General features: G+C 45.7%; 1 protein-coding gene across 50 annotated transcripts in view; it reads left to right on the forward strand.

The window, feature by feature from the left end:
- Nucleotides 1-14,698, forward strand: part of LOC8035274 — a 306,866-nt gene that overhangs the window by 30,349 nt on the left and 261,819 nt on the right. For all 50 annotated transcript variants that reach the window (XM_040211414.3, XM_040211438.3, XM_040211445.3 and 47 more), the window contains exons 4-10: nt 2,587-2,640; nt 4,430-4,492; nt 4,586-4,645; nt 8,532-8,573; nt 8,650-8,700; nt 9,891-9,941; nt 10,123-10,173. In XM_040211414.3, coding sequence (XP_040067348.1) covers nt 2,587-2,640; nt 4,430-4,492; nt 4,586-4,645; nt 8,532-8,573; nt 8,650-8,700; nt 9,891-9,941; nt 10,123-10,173 — 372 coding nt within the window. The remainder of the gene's footprint in view (nt 1-2,586; nt 2,641-4,429; nt 4,493-4,585; nt 4,646-8,531; nt 8,574-8,649; nt 8,701-9,890; nt 9,942-10,122; nt 10,174-14,698) is intronic.

Genomic DNA, 14,698 nt, shown 5'->3' on the forward strand with positions numbered 1-14,698 from the left:
TTGCACCATAAAACCAACTACGTAATCCAGCAATCCATGGAAGCAATCTGTAGCAAACAGGACCAATGTAAAATGCCGTCTTCACTTGTCATCGCCATCATTACAGATATTCACGTGAAGATTTTGTGCTCAACTGGCGAAGTTCCTGAAATCAAGACATTAGCCTTGATCTGGACTGAAGCCGTCAATTTGTGTCTCTCGCAGAAACACCTGGGGAACTCGTTGGCAACTTTAGAATTTTAAAGAAAATTGCCCTGTTTGATCCAGGCCTTAAAAGTTCACTACCAGGAGTACAAATGTGTCACTCTTCAAGGTGTCGAAGATATATAAAGAAAAAGAATGAGGAAATTTGGGAGCTTGGGAAACTCTTGGAGACGCTCTGGGGGACCCTTAAGTACCATGGGGAACATCTGAAGGTGCTCTAGGGAATACTTTATGGTGCACGGGGAAGTTTTGAAGGTGCACCGGAGAATCCTTGAAAGCGCTCTGGGGAATCCTTGAAAGTGCTCTGGGGAATCCTTGAAAGTGCTCTGGGGAACCCTTGAAGGTGTTCTGGGGACCCCTTGAAGGTGCTGTGAGGAACCCCCGAAGGTGCCCTGGAGAACCCTTGAAGGCACTCCGAGGAGCCCTTTAAAGGGATACTTCAGCAAAATTTGAAATATACCCGTCGTGTTCAGAAATAGGCTGAATATGATCCACAATATCAGTAAATTACAATTGCACGTTTGTATTTTGAGCCTGATGGCTGTATTTTTCGTTATAAACGGCCCACTCTGGCAAGCGCTCGAAAAGCAGCCAGTGGACAGCACGTCACATCCGGTTAAATTGTGACGTAGTTTTCTCGGGATGAGCAAAGTTGCCGGCAAGGCTGACGTCATCAGGATGCCCTAGCCATTCCATCCACCGAAGCGGTCGAAGTACGTCAGCGATCGGGCCTGGAAAGCTGTTTTTTTGTGAATTTTGAGTGATGGGTTAATCTTCTATAAAAATGTGGAGGGAGAATAGCGACGTCTGGGACACACAAAAGAGAGTCCCGTTGAGCGAGGAGTTCCTCCCTCCCCTCTTTTCTTGTGCTGGCCTTTGAGCTGTCAGGATGACATCAGGTTCAAAGCATGTATAGTTTTAGGCAAGACAGTTATCATCACTGCCTGGCAAGGTGCCTTGACGAACATTACAAACCGGGCTTTGGCAGCATCCACCAGGAGCTCTTTGCTAATCGTTTAATTTGTTTTAAAATTCCTTTTCGTGTCTTTTTATCAAGATATTGGTGTGTCCGATGTGCTCCTTTGAACACTTTTAGATCAAAAACTAAGCGCCAGAATTTCATTGTTGTATTTCTTTAAGGTGCTCTGGAGAACCCTTTAAGGTGTCGGGGAACCCATGAAGGTGCTCTGGAGAACCCTTGAAGCCACTCGGGGAACCCTTGAAGGCACTTTGAGGAACCCTTTTAGCATGCTCTGGGGAACCCATGAAGGTGCTCTGGAGAACCCCTGAAGGTGCTCTAGAGAACAGTTAAAGCCACTTTGGGGAGCCCTTTTAGGTGCTCTGGGGATTCCATGAAGGTGCTCTGGAGAACCTTTGAAGCCACTTGGGGAACCCTAGAAGGTGCTCGGGAAACACTTGAATGTGCTCTGGGGAACCCTTGAAGGTGCTCTGGGGAACCCTTGAAGGTGCTCGGGAAACATTTGAATGTGCTCTGGGGAACCCTTGAAGGCACTTTGGGGAACCCTTTAACATGCTCTGGGGAACCCATGAAGGTGCTCTGGAGAACCCCTGAAGGTGCTCTAGAGAACACTTGAAGGCACTTTAGGGAATGCTTTAAGGTGTTCTGGGGAACTTATGAAGGTGCTCTGGAGAACCCTTGAAGCCACTCGGGGAACCCTTGAAGGTGCTCGGGAAACACTTGAATGTGCTCTGGGGAACCCTTGAAGGTGCTCTGGGGAACCCTTGAAGGCGCCTGGGGAACCCTTTAACGTGCTCTGGGGAACCCCTGAAGGTGCTCTAGAGAACACTTGAAGGCACTTTGGGGAACCCTTTAAGGTGCTCTGGGGAACCCATGAAGGTGCTCTGGAGAACCCTTGAAGCCACTCAAAGAACCCTTGGAGGTGCGTGGGAAACACTTGAATGTGCTCTGGGAAATCCTTGAAGGTGCTCTGGCGACCCTTGAAGGCACTTTGGGGAACCCTTGAAGGTGCTCGGGAAACACCTGAATGTGCTCTGGGAAATCCTAGAAGGTGCTCTGGCGACCCTTGAAGGCACTTTGGGGAACCCTTTAAAGTGCTCTGGGGAACCCATGAAGGTGCTCTGGAGAACCCCTGAAGGTGCTCTAGAGAACACTTGAAGGCACTTTGAGGAACCCTTTAAGGTGCTCTGGGGATTCCATGAAGGTGCTCTAGAGAACCCTTGAAGGTACTCTGGGGAGCCCAGTTTAAAAGCCCATGCATTAGCACATCATTGTCAATGTGGCCATTTTCTTGCTAATTATGGCAGAGCAGTTCTATGCCCTGAATCAAGCATTAATAGCGCCGTAATGTCCTAGTGTGTTAATTCATACTAATCCAAGCTTCTTGCCATCTCTCTTTGCAGAATTGGACGGTTCCAGTGAACTGAATGCGATGGCAACTGTCACTGTTAAGACTGGTCTGTTACTGCATAGGCAGTTTTTCTGTTTTTCTATTGTGCGTAGGGTTTCGTGTATCCGCTATTGACTGTCAAACCCCGAAAAGTACTCACCCGCAAGCTGGTTTTATTCAAATAGGGGAAAACTGAAAAGTCCGGAATTGGGGGGGAATTCTGTTCTTGAATAAGAAAAGCCCAAGCTTCACAGAAAGAGACCTCTATGTGCAGCTTTGTTGCGTGTGACCCAGATGTCAGCCTCCGCTGAACTAAACAGGATGAATCATTGGGCCATTCGGAATGAATGGCCCAATTGAAACAGCGTGACTGGGCATGGACAAAAGGAGAGACTGGACAGAAACGCTGCATTCGTGTTCTCTGGTCTCTACCTTCTTCCGGGTCTAGTCGTGCTGTTTCTGGACTAAGATGTCCACCGAACTGGCTGGGAAGAATGTTCTGTATTTATTAATTAATTGTACGTTTGAAGGTCCACAGCAGGAGATGACATGAGGGGTATTGGAGAGGAGATCAAACGATAGGGGGCTCAGTTTCATTATCATCATCACCACTACAAAAAATTGCTGTGTGGCAAACTCCGACGCCAACATTCGCCAAGCATACACCGTATCGTTTCTGCGCTCGGTGCATATTAGTTTGTAGCTATGGGGTGCGCACTTGCTGTATACTGCAGTGCTCAAAGCATGCTTTTGAATCTGGTACATGTAGCGCAAAGGACTGCAGCACATACGCGACGACGGACATTATCCACTGTCGGCTCTGGTGCAACGCTGCACTCAGTGACATGATCGCAGTTGAGCACGTCCTCTCCTTCAACGAGACAGTGCTTGCTTTCGCAGATGTCGTCCGTGATTGTCGCAAGAGACAGGATAACAGAAAATTGACATGCATGTGCAGGTACTTCCAGTAGAGGGGAGGGGGGTCAATTTATCAAATGTTCAAGAACCCCTCTCTCTCCTCCTGCACCCTAAATATTTACACATGCACAATCCAAGAGGGGTGTCAGGACATCTGGACCCTCTTCTGAATCAGCCACTACCGGAGAAGCTCTTGTTTTGCCTCCCAATCGATGACTTTGAAGGCAAAAGGGGTCTAGATTACTTTTAGCTAGATGTGTTTAGGAGAAAAGAATAGTGTTACATGTGTCTTTCCCGAGCCTCGCGTCGTCCTCTATGGCAGCGAAAGCACTATTGACTGTGGTCGGAGGGTTTGTTTGCCACACAGCGTTAGTTCCCCAGGTGGCCGCTATGGAGTGCCACTTTTCGATCTCTTCCCCAATAGAGAATATAAAAATAATAGGAGCAAAGCACTCACTATCCACTTCCACAACTGTTCATATAAATATTTCACTTCCACACAATGTGGGGAAGAGAAACTTGCTTTAAATTTAGTTATATGGTAAAGCACAGTTTGATTAAGAACTTTATATTCTTGATGTAAACCTAGCAATACCAGAACAAGAGCAGCTTGCTTTCTTTAGTTAGTGGCTTATACCACCTTTTGCTTCACTCCTTAATCTTTTTAACATATAATATGTTACAGCTATTTTATAATAAAATCTGGCACGAAAAAGTGACTTGTAGCTGCCGTCAATGTCAGATCCATGTTGCTAGTGGCATAACTCCGAGGTGTTCCAGCTTGCCTTTTCTATGTTTGAGCATAACCTAAAATGTGTCTTGTCACTGCCGTGCTCTGCTCTTGTCAGTGAAACGTCTCCATGGCATGTGATGCAGGCTTGTTTTCATTGCGTTTTAGCATAGGCTAAAGTGTCATTATGTCATTCCTCCAATTGCAGAACCCCAAGATTATACTGAGCGGGACGAGGAGCCTGGCAGCCATCTTGTATCTGTGAAGCCAGGTCTGCTTTTGAATTTCTGTCTGTCTTAAAGCTTTGCACCTCGTAAAACATTGACATTATCAAAAATAATCTCGCTCTCTTTTATACTCGCAGAGCCGGATTACTATGATGAATATCAGGAACCTATCAGCCCAGTGCTGCCTCTTACAAAAGGTACGTTGTTGACAACATTTTTTTTTTGTAGCTATAAGAAGGGTGATTGGTGAGTAAGTAAGTTCATGCGCTGCACCTCGGAGCACTAAGCACAAGCTCGCGCTGCAGAAGCCAGAGACCCTGGCTTCAGTCACCACTTCTGCCCATTTTACTAATTCATTCATTCATTTATTTCAGTCTTTAAAGGGTAACTGCAAAGAAAAAAAAGTTTTTTTTTTTAAACAGCCTAATTGGGACAAGCATGTCACAAAACAAATGTTCCGCGAAAAAAAAAACTTTTTTTATCAATATTTACACCACAGAACGTAATTTAGTAGAGTCAGAACCTCTCCACATTTGAAACTCCCGCTCTTTCAACCCCTGTGGAAAAGGAGTACGCCCCGCCCCTCACTCTCCTTGCGTTGCGGAGTTGAACGACGCAGCGTCTCGACTTCCGGCAAGATCTGGCAACTACGTCAGGCCGCGGTATTGTTTTGGTTTGACGCGGTTTGCGAGCACATGTAGCGAAGACGTGACCGGAGAAGTGCCCCTGTGATGTTCCCGGAAGACGGAAAGTATCGTTCGTAATCGTCGTGCGCGCTTTGAAAGCGAAGGGAGTCACAGAATCCACGAGTGCGCAACCACAAGCCAAGGTTCACGACAGCGCTGCGTTGGTTTCGGCAATCTCGTTCTGTTTGGTGCAACACGGCAATGCGACAGAGCTGAAACGTTCGTGGTGTGTGTAATGTGGTGCTAACATGGAGCGCAAATTGGTTGTTGTGGGGTTGACGTTCAACCAGTTAAGTCCCGTCGTCGTCAGCTGATCCAGTCAAACTGGTCCGGGAGGACGCTGGGAGCGTTTTTAAAAGTAAATCTGCCTCGTTCTGTTTCAAAATGTGGAAGTTTTCCGACGCATACCGTGAGTAAAAAGCTGCGGGCGTTTTCAACAAAATTACGTCGTTTTAATTGAACAATGGACTCCGAATTGTTGTCCTAAATCTGCCGTTTTTATGCTTCGTGTTGGACTGCGTTTGCACAGCGACGTGTTGCATCGTGCGGTGTGAATAAATTTGGGCACGATTTCGTACCTGCCTACAGATGCAAGAACTGAGACCATTTTTACTTAGTGGACATAGTGCTTTTTTATTTTCTGTCTAGTCTCGGACGTTAGGTGCACACGGGGCGAATCTCGACGGCCTCCAGAGCGATATGACGAGAACGTAACTAGACACGTTGGTTGCTATGCGAACGCCCGATTGCCTCCAGCCAAATAGCATTCCTTTCGGGGCGACATGGCTGCTGGAAGGCTCACTGTCGGGATCACGCATCTGATATCTCCGAAAAGCCAGCATTTGCACGCGCAAACAAGCAAAACAAAAAACACGCTAAGCAAGCAAAGAGGAAAACGAAAGAACCGCGCTATGAAAGCCAAAACCCCACGTCGCTTCCTATCACTAACACCTGCAACAGCTGCTAAACACACACTACTTCACTTCAAGAAGTTTCACTCAAGCATTTGGGCCAGCACGAAACGACGAAACACTGATCACTTCAGCGAAACGATTAGTCGAGGTAGGCGAGACAGGCGGGAGCAGAGACTTTGGCGGCCATGAAAGAATGGCGAAGCTTTTGTTTGTATGAATCCAAACGGAAGTGCCCGTCTTGTAAACCTTTTGTAAAGAATAATAACTCTCATCACATCGGTTATTCTTTAAACGTAAAAATATGCCGCTCAAAAGGAAATTGCAACATATAACAAAGGTTTAACAATCAAGATCTAAGCTGTCAATCAAACTCTTAGCCAATGAGAACCTTTTGGGATTGACGTCACATAATCACAACTTCGTAGCGCGCGATTTAAAACGGACGAAATAGCTGCAAACTAAAATGAGTCTCACGCAATAAATACTGGTGTAAAAAATGTTTTTTCTCGCGGAAAAATTGTTTTTTGACATGCTTGTCCCAATTAAGCTATTTAGAAAAAAACGTTTTTTTCTTTGCAGTTACCCTTTAAGGTCTTGTTAGGGCATTACATTAGGGGGGGGGGATTGACTTGAACAATACAACAGTGGCACAGAGCAGTAACACAATATAAAAAAATAAATGCAGCAGAAGTTACTCTACATGTTGTTAATTTAACTGGGTTGGTAGAAGGTAATGAAACTGCTGCGTCGGTGACGCCAGTGACGAAGGATGGCAGCTGGTTCCATTCAGCGATTGCATGAGGAAGGAATAATTTGTTAAACACATTAGTGTTACTGGAGATTCGTTTAGTTGGACAAGAGTTCTACAGGTGGTTTGATATTCTATAGGGGGCTTGAAAAGAGGGCACTTTCAAGCTCTGGACAATGGTTGTAAATTTTATAAAGAGGGCAAGGGCAAGATAGCTTTCTGCGGGTTTGAAGGGATAGTCCAGGGCCCATTTGCTCGAAGCGCTAACTGCGGCTAAAGTTAGCAGCAGTACCTAGGAGAGGGATTTTGAAATCGCGTGACTGGCTCGGTAGGGATGCGGGGAAACATGGCGGTGCCCCGGTGAATGAGCGCCACTCACTTTGGAACTAATATGTCGTTGTAGCTGCAATATCGGGCGCGTTAGTCAGCAACGAATGTTGCAGGTGGCTTTTGCTTTGCCGTACCTCACTTAAATCACAAAGCATCAGCAATAACCTCGCCGCATTTTTTAGATAGTCTTTCGATTCTAGCCATTCCTAAGCCTAAATGAATGCAATAATTGTCGGCATGGCAACGTCTTTGGAAAGCGGATTGCCTTCACTCAATCGGCAGGGTATTGATAGCACACAAAAGCAGACAGCTTCCCAATAGACCTTTTTCTAAATCACCCAAGCATCGAGGAGAACGCCTGAAGTGTAATTCTACGGTCCACGCGCGCTTGCCTCCCTGTTATAAAAGGTTCGAAGTAAATAATCATAGTAAGGCTGACTAACGCACGTGCAAGGCAAAATTTGTTAGACTTTTTGGTTTAGAACAATTACTACTGCAGACGCCAGCACGTGCAATGCGTGTAAATACCCTCGTAGCATGCACCTCTACGAGTCTATTGGGAGGCTGTCTGCTTTTGTGTGCTCTCAATACCCGGCCGATTGAGTCAAGGCAATAATCCACTTTCCAAAGATGTTGCCATGCCGACAATTATTGCATTCATTTAGGCTTAGGAATGGCCGGAATCGAAAGACTATCTAAAAAATGCGGCGAAGTCATTGCTCATGCTTTGCGATTGAAGTGAGGTAAGGCAAAGCGAAAGCCACCTGCAGCATTCGTTGCTGACTATTGTGCCCGATATTGCAGCTACAACGACATGAATTCCAAAGCGACCGGCTCTCACTCACCGGGGCACCGCCATGTTCCCCGCATCCCTACCGAGCCAGTCACGTCATTTCAAAATCCCTCTCCTAGATACTGCGGCTAGCTTTAGCCGCGATTAGTGCTTCGAGCAAATGGCCCCAGGTTGTCTTCTTTGGGAAAACATAGTGGCGGAGTAGTCATGCGATGAGCATGGTGCAATTCATGCAGTTGTACATTGCTGCTGCAGTATGCACGCTAAGAACTCAAGGACCAGGAGTCGTACTGCACTGGTTAAACCTCTCAGCTGTGCAAATATAGCGGACGGTCATTGGGGCTGGCTAATTTTCCTCTGTCTAAAGACATATTTTTAACGATGTGCTACTCATATTTTTGTCAATTTGAATGTATTGCATTGGTATGTTTCGTTTTTGTCATTTTTGTTGTATGCCTTTTCTGTCTTCGCGTTTATATAAAAATGCTGGCAGTAGTATATACAAATAAATAAATAAAGAAAACATGGAACAGAATTGCTCAATTCGCTGAGAATGAATAATGTAACTATATGTCTCGCTTGTTTTCTTTTTCCTACTTGCGGAACCCGCAGATTACACGGATGTGACAATGGTTACATTCCACTTGGATACAGGTCTGTGCTGCTTTAAACTCGCAATTTTGAAGTTTGATCGCCGGGGGCCCGTTTAATGCCATCACATCCTTTGCAGAGCCACAGGCGTCCGAAGAGAACCTGGATTGCGACAATGCAGCAGTGACTGGTAAGATTGGTCCGTTGTTTCAGTGCAATTCTATGATGAGATGCCATTCTAAATACAGTCGAACCTCGATATAACGAACTTCAATGTAACGAAATCCTCGATTTAACGAAGTATTTTATTTTTCATAATTTCTTGCCCATAGACCCCATGTATTTTTAGTCCCTATATAACGAAGTCTATTTTGCTGCTATTTCAATATAACGAAGCGCCATTGCCATAGAAGGCAATAAATAAATCAACTCTAAAAAACAATTTCGCAAAAAAATTGTGGTTAAAAAAAAAATTATGCGCAAACGCGAGCGCTTGATAGGTTACTTCACGGGGACAGGCCTTCCAACGTTCCTAGCGGCGCCGGTAGCGCCGGCGAGGCATGCGGCAAAGCGGATTCCGCGAGGCTGGCCAGAAAATGCCGAGCAAATAGTTAATAACACGGCATAACAGCATCACCACTGACATTCACTGATCATCATAGTCCACTGTACCGCGGGTAGCGCGGGAGCCAACTTCAGCGGGGGAGCGACGTGATGGCGCGACCGCGCGACTACCGCGCGACCGCACGGGCAGTGCCATCTAGGAGAAGACCGAAAAGACCGATAGTTGTCTTGCGAGCGTGATGTAAAGCAAAGGCGCAAGCACACTGTGGGCGCAAGGGGGCAAGTAAACTGTGCGGTCAAGAGTGCTGTGTAGGTTGGAAACATTGGCACCGCCTAAACTAAACAGCTTTATTTTTTAACCGGACGGTTCACTTACGTGCTTGCTGCCATAAGGAAACGTAAAGTTCTTTCTTTGGATGAGAAAGCAAACGTTTTGGACGCCATCCTGAAGAAGCTGCCGAGATCACGAGCACTCGGGAAGTGCTCGACGCAATGGACGTACTGAGGAGGTACACGGCGTCGCATGGGCAGCAAGATGCCGTGCAAGCGCACTGGGCGCTCGAACGCCGTATGACGCCGCCGACGCCGCTGCTACTGTCGGACAAGGCGCAAACAAAACTCGCGGACTACTTTGCCCCTAAATAAATGTCATTTTCGGTGAGTTTTCATACCCGTAAAATGTTTCGGAATTTTTTTTTTCGCATGCTAAAGCCAAATTTCGATTTAGCGAAATTTCAATGTAACGGAGTAAATTGCGAATTTTACCGACTTCGTTACATCGAGGTTCAACTGTATCCCAACCACTTCTTCATGCAGAGCCACAAGATCCAACGGAGGTCAATGCTGAGGCAGTTTTTGCGGGGACAGGTGCGTAGCCCTGCCGTTTCGGTCGCAGTTTAGGATCCGCAGTGGCCGTGAGATTCAGCCATCATATGCGCTGTGGGGAAGAGAGCACTCTTATACACAATTTTACGCAAACTTGATGGTCCATTTTAGTGCAATGATGGCTAGGTGCCATTCTAAATTTCGCAACCACCTCTACATGCAGAGCCACAAGATCCGAGGGAAGTCAATGCTGAGGCGGCTTCCATGGAGACAGGTGGGGGTAGCCCTGCTATTTTTCTCGCAGTTTAGGATCTCCATTGGCTTTGAGATTCAGCCATCATGCGCGCTGGGGTGAAGAGAGCACCTGTATACACTATCCTACACCAGCTTGGAGCACAAGAAAGGCTATAAGCACAGTAGAACCTGGTTGCTGCAGATCTGATTACAGCAGACATTTGGCTATAACCAGGGTTAAATGTTTCTGGATAAATCTGAAAAACACCCGTCAGTAAAATTTTGATCAATTTAGATGCGTTAAAACTCAAAATTTTAAAGACCCCCCCCCCCCCCCCCCCCCAAAAAAAAAAAGAAAGACAATATTTTAACTTTATCATTGCACAGGGTCAGTGGTCATGGGAAAATACCACAACAATTGTCTTAAATCTCGGACCATTGTCAAAAGGGCTCATGGCGTATCTCGTCAGAGTCCATTCAGGACAACAGGTCATTGTACTTTCGAGTCGCGACAAAAGCCACTATTTTGGTTTTCAGTTTGGGCCATACTATCTGTGCTTTAGAGAAAGGAGAGGTTGTGCTTTTCTTACAGTGAAAGCTCTAGACCATAGAGCAGGGCTGGGCAGAGATACCCCAAAAGGTATTCGGGAATACAAATACTGAGATACATGTGTTTTAAGGCCAAAATACAGATACTGAGATACATTTGTCTTTTATGCAACAGGATATCCCTGAGATACGTACGCAGTAACGGCGAAAAAGTATTCCAAAATACAGATTCCGATAATCATTGAAATACATTTGTTCCCGAACGGTGGTACGTGGAGAGGGTGCAGTTTGTGGTGAATGCGAAAGGGAATTTATGCTTGTGCTCCTCTTTTTGTGCTTTTTTATGCACTGCCCATCACCTCGAACTCTCTATCTATCATTAAATTCCGCTAAAAAAACATGTCACCCCCCGTTGAACCACATAGTTACAGAACGGTAAAGACTGCGTACCATGCTTGACAAAATGCGTCTGCCCAAAATGAAGTCTTTTTTGCCGTGAGGGCGCATTTCAAACTGTCATATTATAAGCTTCCGAGTCACCCATAGTGTAAGGAGTTGGACAACAGGGCCCCATACTCTTTCTCCACTCAACTCCCTAACAGCATTCGCTCCACTAAATTGGAAAGAGTGGATGGCTTTGTGACAGGATCTCATTTTGTAACTCTTGCAAGTAACGTTTAAACCACAATTTTTTTTTATTGTTGGTGATTGAGATGGGTCATGTTATAGGGCAGATTCATATTATAAATTCCGAAGCAAGTTGCACCAAACAGATGTTTTTATCCTTTAAATTTATCTTAAAAAAGGCATTCAAAGTATCGAGATGCCTAAGTCGGGCAAAGTATTGTGATACAAGCGATACATTGTAAATGTATTTCACTACTGAGATACAAATACGTTTTACAAATGTATCTCGATACAGAGATACAGATACTCAAATGTATCTCTAGATACTATCGCGATACATTTTTATTGTGATACTGCCTAGCCCTGCCATAGAGATTGCATAAAATGGGGAAGAGGGGCAGTTCTCTGTTTCCTTTACCACTACCTTTTGCGGCCACGGGTTAGGTTAATGTAATAGGATGGGATGAATGCGAGCTTCCCAGCAACTACCTCCAGGAGTTTATTGATTTTTAAAGTAACAACCTTTATCGAAGCAATACTTCTGTGCAGTGTTTGTCGTGGAATAAAGGAGTTTTTGAAAAAGGCAATGGCACCAACTCCAAATCCAGCTGAAAAAATATTAATTGATACAAGGGGAGTTTATTTTTTTTATCTAGCATACATTTACATCGGATATTTTTTATATATTTATTTATTTTTAATAGGAAATACTGCAAAATTAAATGCAGAATTTCAGAGAATTGGAAATCAAACAATAAGCTTTGCTTATTACAGATTCTGTTATAACATTTGGATATAATGGACTGCTATATTAGGGAGTCTGTAAGTAGTTTACATATCCATTAACCTTCTCATGGTCACTGATGTACAGTGCTAATCACACTTGTCTATAACGCGCGAGCGTGCGGCTTTCTCCGGGGAGCGCAGGACTGGTGGCATTCGCGGAAACTAAGCTAGTCACGTGGCGCAACATGGAACGGCCCGCTCGAGGGGTGTCCTGCCCACTCTATCAGCTTGATAAGCGATAAAAGTAAAGTGCTTCATAATATATTTTTGTTATTTGATGACGGCATCGTTGATCCGTCTTCATGCTTTGTTTATTGTACGAGCAATGATTTTTGTAAAAAGCGTGCGAGCAGCCTTCCGCGTTCGCCGCCAGCTGATAGTGTGGGCAGGACACCCCTCGAGCGGCCCATTCCATGTTGCGCCACGTGATTAGCTTAGTTTCCGCGAATGCCACCAGTCTAGCGCTCCCCGGAGAAAGCCGCACGCTCGCGCGTTATAGACAAGTGTGATTAGCACTGTACCTTTATGTCAGCGTTGGAGTGTCCCGCAAGGTTGCTAACGTACATGTACTACCGCAACTGCTCATTCAAAAATTCCCGTCTCTGCTTGAATGGGCGCATTCGCGGGGACGTGCTACCATATGGTAGGTTTGTAGGGAACTGCGACCATATAACTCCCGTCGTGTTTGTTTTGGCACGGCTTTTTGAAATTGCAAAACTGGACACTTTGTGCACGTGATACTTTCTAGATGGTTGCGCGCGCTGGCTGCTCCGGAGGGTAGCGTAGCGAGGGTTGGAGCAGGTTGGAGCGATGGCTCTTCGTGTTCGGACTTTGAACCCTTCTCGGACTCTGAGTTGGATAACAGCTCGACATCCAAGGAACAACTAGAAACCAGAAACCAGCTCAGAGTCGGGAGTCCGGAGTACAACACACAACCGCACTGTCTGCTAGACGGTCTCTGAAGCGGGCGCGTCAAAGTTTTGTCCTTTTTGTTTCGTTGAGCCTCCAGCAAGCGTGCCGCAGATGTCTTGAAGTGTGCGAACTATTTATTCTAAGTCTTACAGTTTTTTATGCAACAATAAAATATCGTAATATCCCGAGTATTCCCCACCCCCTTGCCGCCTGAAATTATAAAAAAACTGGGATGGGCCATGTCTCGGTGGATGAACACAAAAACTTAAAAAAAAAAAAAAAGGAAAAAACGCCCATTTTTTTGTGTGTATCTAGCGCGGCTGCAGAAGGGATACATTAAACTCAAAACTCAAATTAGTTTTATCGTTTTATTCAAAAAATGCTCATGAAATAGCGTTTTACCAGGGTTGGCCAGTAGTACTCTAAAATGTATTTGGAAATACAAATACTGGGATACATTTAAATTGTAGGTAAAATACTGATACTAAAATGTATCGGTAAAAATGTGCCGTAAGCTTGAAGTTTCAAGTTTGTAAGGGCCGCTCCCCCTTATTTAGAACAAAATATTGCAAAAAAGCAATTGGAGAAATTATTTGTGTATGCGCCACACCCCCTTGTTTTTGAGGCGTGCCAACTGTAATGCATGAAAGTTTCTACGAATATATATCGCTAGGTGGCGCTAGCCACCGCTTGAGCACGTCTCTGCATCCCCGATATTTGCTCTCCACTCATCTGTATCACCGTATGGCACAATGGCTGCCGACCTCGATAGTGGTCGGCTGCACCGTCGGGATGCGTTTATGTTGCGGCCGGAAGACATTGAGAAAAGATAAAGGATATGTCGGCTTCCGTGGCAAGCGTGAGGAATGGGGATTCAGCGGGCTCGGCTCGCGCGTGCACTCAGGGTTTTGAACGCCACTGTATGCTCTGGAGAGGTTTTCTTTTGTTCTTCGATTCGTGTCAAAGCGTCGCGATTTGTCTGCCTTTTCTCGCAATCAGAGCTATGGGCAAGTACCGCTTCAATAGTCATACGGGATTCAAGTCAAAAGTTGCCGCGCATGCTATCAAGTACAAAAAAAAAAAAAAAAAAAAAAGAAGCGTATTGCGCAGTATGTAAGCTAATTAAATCCGACTGACGATTCAGTCCGGATTCCGGAGTGAAGGCACTTTCGACCAGTGCAGCCGAGCGCGCTCATGTACGTTCATTTCGAAATGTGGATACAGCGGAAAAGGCCGGCGATGGCATTAGCAAATACTTTGGCGTCCGGCCGGGCGCCTTGTCAATCGCAACCTTTTGCGCAACTTTCTTGTTTAGTGCATACATGTGTGCGTTCGTGCACGGCGTGCTATAAACGCGGGTTAAAGGACACATGCAAAGGAAAAATCTTTCTGTAAACAGCCTAGATGGAAAAAGAATGTTATAAAACAAATCTACAATGAAAAAAAATAAATCTCAGAGCTATATTTAAGGCGCAAAACGAATTGTAGTTGGTGCCCACGGGAGCTGCCACGGGTCACGTAATACACCTGTGCGCCGTCGCGCGGCGCCATTGCCGCCTCAAAGTCACGCCGGCGCCACACGCTGAGCGTGGTGCGCCGCCGTCGCAGAAGTTTGTCTGCTCCGTGGCACCGCCGCTGCCGTCATCTGACCGGTGCACAGGTCTATCGCGTGGTGTTTATGCTCTTCCAGG

Source organism: Ixodes scapularis, unplaced genomic scaffold (genome assembly GCF_016920785.2).
Source record: "Ixodes scapularis isolate PalLabHiFi unplaced genomic scaffold, ASM1692078v2 PGA_scaffold11__112_contigs__length_91849675, whole genome shotgun sequence".
Taxonomy (NCBI): domain Eukaryota; kingdom Metazoa; phylum Arthropoda; class Arachnida; order Ixodida; family Ixodidae; genus Ixodes; species Ixodes scapularis.